Source organism: Cryptomeria japonica, chromosome 9 (genome assembly GCF_030272615.1).
Source record: "Cryptomeria japonica chromosome 9, Sugi_1.0, whole genome shotgun sequence".
NCBI classification, from domain to species: Eukaryota; Viridiplantae; Streptophyta; class Pinopsida; order Cupressales; family Cupressaceae; genus Cryptomeria; species Cryptomeria japonica.
In genome coordinates, this window is record NC_081413.1 from 488,340,884 (window position 1) to 488,348,615 (window position 7,732).

The 7,732-nt window shown below is 35.9% G+C and overlaps 1 protein-coding gene across 1 annotated transcript; it reads right to left on the reverse strand.

The window, feature by feature from the left end:
* Positions 1-420: 420 nt before the first annotated feature.
* LOC131039980 (F-box only protein 6) lies at positions 421-2,672 on the reverse strand. Its single transcript, XM_057972849.2, has one exon. The coding sequence runs from the start codon at positions 1,928-1,930 to the stop codon at positions 677-679; it is 1,254 nt and encodes a 417-aa protein (XP_057828832.2). The 5' UTR covers positions 1,931-2,672; the 3' UTR covers positions 421-676.
* Positions 2,673-7,732: the final 5,060 nt, after the last annotated feature.

Here is a 7,732-nt window from a genome sequence, read left to right on the forward strand (position 1 = left end):
TTATATACGTCAGTGTACTTCTTAATTAGTTAGTTGATGAAGGCTTATGTTCTTTTAAAAACAAACCACAAATCTGAATATCACAGATATTTCCTTTCTACTATTTTAAAATAATTTTCAACTTATAAGTGAAACTATTTACAAATTTCCTTATACAATTTACAATGTTTCTTAATTTTGCAAATTGTTATGATAAATAAATCTTCTACCCATGCCAAAGACTGACTGGAACTTGTTCATGGATCCCAACTTTTCAAAGTTTGGTTTTAATACTAAATACAGATTTCACTATTTGGAATAGCTTGTTTTACTATCTATTACTGAGAGACGCCACAATAATTTAAGATTTTCACAGTACATGAAATTGAACTGAGAAGTCTAAGGCAGGCTCTGTATGTAAGATTTTCAGAGCACATGAACTTGAACTGTAAACTGTAAAGTTTTATAAAGACTCTGTATGTAAGATCACCCTCAGTGATCCATCAGAAACAACTGATAATAAGATTGCAAGAGTAGCTCACTTAAAAGGGGTTACAATGTTTGCTAACCATACCAAAACCTAAAATTGCTTTAGGATTGTAGATTTGTGTTTAACTAATAGGCTGACCATCAAAGTAAATTTAAGAAGCCAAAAGAAAAAACCAAAAATTTTCTCTGTACCCACAGATCAGTGACTCTATGGTTGAAAGGCCAAGCTCCTCATAAACATATGCTTATGATCTTTGTATCTGTTATCACACTTTGGAAGCCAAGTCCAAGTGGATTTTTTGACATTATAAACAACTACTCCTACACTTCCATGGGCTCTGAAACATAAACAATCTCCAACTCCAACACACTCAAACCATATTGAACAAGACGTCTTGAAGAAGTCCATAAGCAACACCTCTGGCATTCTTGCAGTCTCCTTCCATGTTGATGTTGTTGTTGCTGCTGCTGTTCTCATTGTTGCTTCTGTTGATGTGAGATTCCCATCCATCTGAATTTCAGATATGATGATACTCTTTACAGTATACTCTTTCTCAATGCCTTCCACCAGAAAGACCTTAGATCCACAGGCCACTATCTTAGGCCTCACACCCTTCACAACATCCCCATGTACAGGCATTGCCACTATACTACAAAATCCATGTTGGATATCAAAAACCAGGACCCCACAGGGCTTCACTGTAAGACAAAACAGAAAACCACCGGAGAAAACCATGTCCTGATTCTTAATGCAAAACTCATCAGGAAGACTCCCTGCAATCCTCCATGACTTTTTAGAGGACTCATATACCTCTACAACACATAAATTTTCCCTGGTTTTCCCCAAAGCCAAAACAGAGTACCCCCCATTTTCAGACTCTGTCATGCCCTTTGCCATAACAGCAGTGATAGAAGTATCGATGGGGATTTCTGTACATGATTTTGTCAGAGGATTACATACATAGAGCGATGCAGAATTAAGAGAAAAAGAAAAATTAGGGACTTCCACTAACAGCAAACCCCGGGCAGAGCCATTGCAATTTATGCCATACTTGGCCTCTGGTAGAAAAGACAGAGACAGGTTCTGCCATGTATTGGTGGCAAAGGAATACATAAGGCAGGGGATCTCTGGTTTGGGTGTACACATAAGCAGCCATGGCTGATGCCAACGTGCATCATTCCACAAGCTCATAAAGTAAGGGCTAGACAACATGCTGCTCCATTTCTTGGAGACTGTGTGAAAACGAACAAGGCTTTGCAGGGGCAGATGGGCGAGCAGATTCAATGTTAAATCCTCAGGAAGCTCTCCCCACACTGATGAATCCAATGAGGGACCTAAGCTGGAGCCCTGGAATTCCAGTTTCAGGTCCATTTTTACCGAATTTTTGTGCTGAAATTCAATGTTGATGTTTTTTGCTAGCCCTGGTCCTGATCTGATTGCAATACAACTCTGCAACTCCATTTCTAGCTATAAATGAAACAGAAAATGAAACCCAATGAATAAAAAAGTTGTGAGTGCCTGACCCAGACCCAATTCAGTCTTCTAGCGTGGATTTCCACTTACAAATTGATTAATTCTAACTCAAATCTCACACGATCTTAAGACTTCCCGGGACATTGCCACAATAAACCCAAAAAATTCAAGCGCCTTTCCAAAAAGTTTGTGGTAGATTTTTCGGTATGGATTCAAGTTCACAAAGTTACAGAGTGGTATTAACACAATTTTGCACCTATCTAGACCCACTACCTGCAATCTGAAATCAAATCAATTCAAATCACAGGGATTCTATTTAAAACAAGACTCCCTCTCACCAAATCTTGTCATATACTCTAAAACCAAACACCCACATGAAGGATCTTGGAAATAGTCTGAAACAAAGTACCCAAATAAACAAATATTTTCTTCTTCTCTAAACATGAATACCCACAGAAACAATCTTCTGTATTTAACCAAACCAGACACCCATAATCTTTAAAATATGTGAAGATAAAAATATTTGATGACTCGCACAGATCTTTTTGGGATGAAAGGACTTCCAAGTAACTTCACACTATTTAAATAATATCCTCCATTCATTCATTCGATGCTCATGGAAGGCCTTATCTCTGCAATGTTGGGGATGGTCCAACATCATCAATTTGGCATAATATTACATGGCCCAATTATTGACTATGAAATTCAACGGGGACTTCTAGATAAGGTTGCCCATAAAACTCTGCGTCTAAAAGTGGATATAATTGAAGAAGACAATAGAGCGCCATGAAAACGACCGTTTTGGTGGAATAGATAAGAATGAAGGAGATAAAAAAACATAACTGTAATCAGCTCAAGAAAGGTCCAATTCGAGTGGAATAAAAAGATACTTTTACTTGTGCATACGCGGAAGATAGACACATTTTTTGTGTGATGGGATTCCTTCTAATATTTTGTTGGTATTCTCGATGGTCAATAACATACAATAAAGCACTTCACAGAAAATTGTCTTCGCCCCATCACAACTAAGCTCGTAAGTGGCCATATCAATGGTGGCTTCTTAGGAAATCTGTAAGAGGTTCAGTTCAGAAGTATGGTGGTAGGAAGTATGGTGGTAGATTTAAATGGTGGTGGTGTTGTTAATAGGTTTTGTTTTTTTATGTTGGTAAAGTTGAAAGGTTTTGAATGGATATATCAAGATTCAAATTTTGATGAATGTAAAATCTTAACGTATGAGATTAAAATGGTGCTTCAAGCGATTTTAAGTGGAATGAATATCTTCAGTCCTCGACGCTCAATCGAAGAGGTTTTAGTCTACGGCTCATGCTTCTCTATCAAGTAGTTAAGGCAATTCAATGTTTGATATAAAACGTTCCAATAAAAATAAAAAATAAAAGAAGTGATGATGATAATGATGCATATTTTTCTTTGGTTTTTAAGAGGTAGAGTAGAATATACTTATATTGGGTAATCCAGGGTCGTGTAATGTATATAGACACATTCTCATACTTACAAATATATCGTATTATGCATAGATATTTTATAAAGGCAAGTTATATATTTTAATATTTATTGTTTAAGATATATATTAAGTTTTTTAATTAATTGATTGATATTTATGTCAAAGGTGTTCCCTATGTGAGCTTACCAAGCTCAACTAGACGATCAAAGTTGATATCATCTTAGAGGTGTGCAAGACATTTGAAATGTTTACAACCTTTGGAGGGAAAAGCAACAAAAATCCCATAGACTATGCCTCTGATAGAAAATTTTCTATATGCATCTTCATTTTTTGGTGGCCTACAAAATTCTATTTAAACTCTTTGATAATGCAATTTGATCTATTATGTAATAATTGTGCATTAGCAATATGCCTTTATGCAACTATTTCTTTGTATTTCCATGTGCTTCTACTATTGGTTTCGCTCTAGCCAATCGTTAAAAAAATGCATAGATGCTTTGTATTCACTGGTAGCTCATGTCTTTGTCAATGCATAGTGGTCAATTAGATATAAATGCACTTTCTTTCGTTTTTTTTTCCTTTTTACAATGTTTTCTTTGATGATAATGAATAAATATTTTCTTTTAAGCAATCCACTCATACTTTGCTATTTGTTGTAAGGGACGATAATATCTATAATTAATATATTTAGCCGATAGGCTATATAGTATATAGCGTGAAGTTTCACTCTAAAACCCGTCTCACGCCGCAAAACTAGACTCTGCCTCGGTAAACTTCCCAAAAATACAGGCTGGTAAATTTCTCAACATACAAGTTGGAAATTGAATGCATTTTCATATCAGAAAAGTGATTTACTAATTACTAATCAATGTGAAATCTTTCAAAAAAATCTTGAAGCTGTAAAACACATCAATTCCAACGAAACTTACAACTGTAAAACATATCAACTCCAACAAAACTTGCAGTTGTAAAACAATATCAAAATTGATCATAAACGCATTAGTGAATAACTTCCCCTTTTCGCTTACTGTTTCATTTAATTTAGTGAACAAGTTGTAGTCGTAAATGGAGAAATAAATGCATATCAGGTAAAAAAATTGATTTGCAATATCTTGTTGAATTAAAAATTGATCTTGTTTGATCTCTTCTAAGATATTGTACTACATAGTCACCTCGGAATGTGTCGGTGGCCTGTAGACTCTATAAATACATCAATTTGTATATACAATGTATTTCTAGACAAATATTCATCCATCGCTTGTAGCACACTGGTTTGACGGATTAGACCACACAAATATCAACAGTGACAAATATCAACAATGAGTACTCTTTGAACAATATATGAAATTAAACTAAGAGGAAATTGACTTTCAGAATTGCTTTGTATTCAAATATTTAACTTTGATTGGTAAACAATAAAATAATAATTGTTTTATACTCTGCCTTCACTCAGTCGTTCATGTCTGCCCTCCCTGTTGTAATAATTTTAGGAGACATTGTGTTAAATCCCTATTTGGTACTTATGATGCAACAACCTCCTACAATTCTGGGTTTTCCTCTACGTTTAAAAAAAACCATTAAACATGCCAACGCACCTACCCACCAAAATAGCCAAAAAAAAACAAGTGGTTCAAAATCCTTATTTTGAGGCGGCCCAATTATTTAGGCTCATGCAAGTGATCATCTCAAAGCCAAATCATACGCTCCCCATTTTAATTCTACTATGCCTTTGTTCCATTTGGAATCTGTTCTTTTCACTTATTTATAGAGACAATTCAAATCCAAATAAACTATTACTGCACAAAACATTAATACAACAACTTAACTCTAAGCCACTCCAATCTTTTGTTTTGTAATCTTTTCTTTTAAATCTACAAACTAATTTCACTTCTTCTTGCATTCATACACATGCCCTGCAGTCTTTTCTTTGTTCTTGTGCTAACTTTTATGTGTTGGTTTAGCTTCTAATTGTGTCTTTTTTTGACTTATGGACAAAGCTATTTGCCCCTAAATCCTTCTCTTTCTCTTTCATTAGCTGCACCCATAGTCTCTATTTCTTTTTGGTGTCTTACTCACCACTCTGCTATTGGTACGGTACTTTCCCTATATGCTTGCCTTTCAATTTTTAAATCTCTTCTTTCATATATGCTTGGTGTCTTACCACTCTGCTATTGATGCGGTACTTTCCTTGCATGTCCCTTAGATTTTTCATTGTTTCTAAATTCTTCTTGCCTAGCGCCCTTCCATATTCACTCACGTTGCCTCGATAATTACAATATGCAAATAAAACTCTTTTGCCTTATGTGGTTGTGTGTCTTTTCTAATGCTCGTTTTGGCACTTGATTTCCTACTCACTGAGCACATTATTTTAAGGAATTTTTCAATTCCTAAATAGTGAACAAAACCTAATGGGTTAGATGAGAGTTTAAAGTGGAGAATCTTCTATAGCATATTACACCAAAATTTTGTCAGGGCTTTGGGCTTCCTTCACCCCTCCATCCACTTTCTCTTAGTATCCTTTTAACATAGACTTCTGTATTTTTCCTTCTTCGCGTGAATTATGAATGACCGACACAATTTCTATTTTATGAGCACTTTTCTCCTTTGAAGTGTCTGATCTTCTCCTTGCCCCCATCACTAACAAGGGTTGTAGGGCCAGTTCCTACCCAGTGCTACAAAATTGGTTGTGGATTGCTTTTGTTCAATTGAAACATGTCTATGGACAAGACTTGCACCTTGTACAAATGTGGAAGCTTATTGCTTTGCACATAAGTTTTCCTCCAGCATGTATACTATTTTCTTTGTCTTGTACAGTTTGAGAAGAAGAGAAAAAGGAGATAATGGTGCAGGAGTCATTCCAGGGAAAATGGTACTTCCCATAACAAGGCTTCAAAAATCCTTTAGGAGTTCAAATCTTCACAAAGAGTCGTGCAGACACTTTATCTCGTAGGTGAAAGCTCATAAATGTTTAAAGTGAAAAATCACTAAAGACATCTAAGCAAGTTGTAGAACAATACAAGTGTTCAAATAAATAGCTTACTGAAAAAGTGTTTGGCAATCTCCAAGTACAAGGAATAGAAGATGCAGAAGCTTTACATAGTAAGTTTGGTTTAGTTGCATTGGAGATTAAAACTATGGTTTAGAATGGTTAAATGTACGCTTTCTCCCCCACACACCAATAATGAGCAGAGAAAGTAGATTGTTAGTTGCATTCGACGTATCACGTGGCTAAAGAAGGTGTTGGCCATGCAGACCGCGAAACTGTGAAGGCGCATAACACGCAATGTTTGTCACATTCACCGTATCGCGTGGCTAAAGAAGGTGTTGGCCATGCAAGCCGCGAAACAACGAAGGCGCATAACACAGCGTGTTAGTCGAAATCGTCGATTTGTGTGGCTACAGAAGGTGTTGGCCACGCAAGCCGCAAAACTGCGAAGGCGCATAACACGCAATGTTAGTCTCATTCGCCATATCGTGTGGCTAAAGAAGGTGTTGGCTACACAAGCCGTGGAACTATAAAAGCGCATAACACGCAATGTCAGTCGCATTTTCTTTCATGAACATCCTTACCCTATTTGAGTAAAGTTATTCCTCTACACTATAGCATAACTAATATCTAACATATCCAAGGTGTAAAACAAATATAAGACTGTTAACAACAAACCTATGGATTCAATCAAAGCTTGTCAATGGATCTCTTGGAAAGGTACTACATATTGTGTACACAAATGGCTCAAAACCCTAGATCTACCTTTTATGTAGTTGTTCGATTTGATGAGTGCCTGACCCAGACCCAATTCAGTCTTCTAGCGTAGATTTCCACTTACAATTTGATTAATTCTAACTCAAATCTCACACGATCTTAAGGCTTCCCGAGACATTGCCACAATAAACCCAAAAAATTCAAGTACCTTTCCAAAAAGATTGTGGTAGCTTTTTAGGTATGGATTCAAGTTTACAAAGTTACACCGTAGTATTAACACTGCAATCTGAAATCAAAACAATTCAAATCATAGGGATTAAAACAAGACTTCCCACAAAAAATCTTGTCATATACTCTAAAACCAAACACCCACATGAAGAATCTTGGAAATAGTCTGAAACAAGGTGCCCAAAAAAACTAATATTTTATTTTTTCTCTAAACATGGACACCCACAGAAACAATCTTCTGTATTTAACCAAACCAGACACCCATAATCTTTTAAATATGCGGAGATAAAAATATTTGATGCCTCGCACAGATCAATTTGGGCTGAAAGGATTTCCAATTCAATTTAAACTTTTTTAATAATATCTCCATTCATTCATTCGATGCTCATGGAAGGCC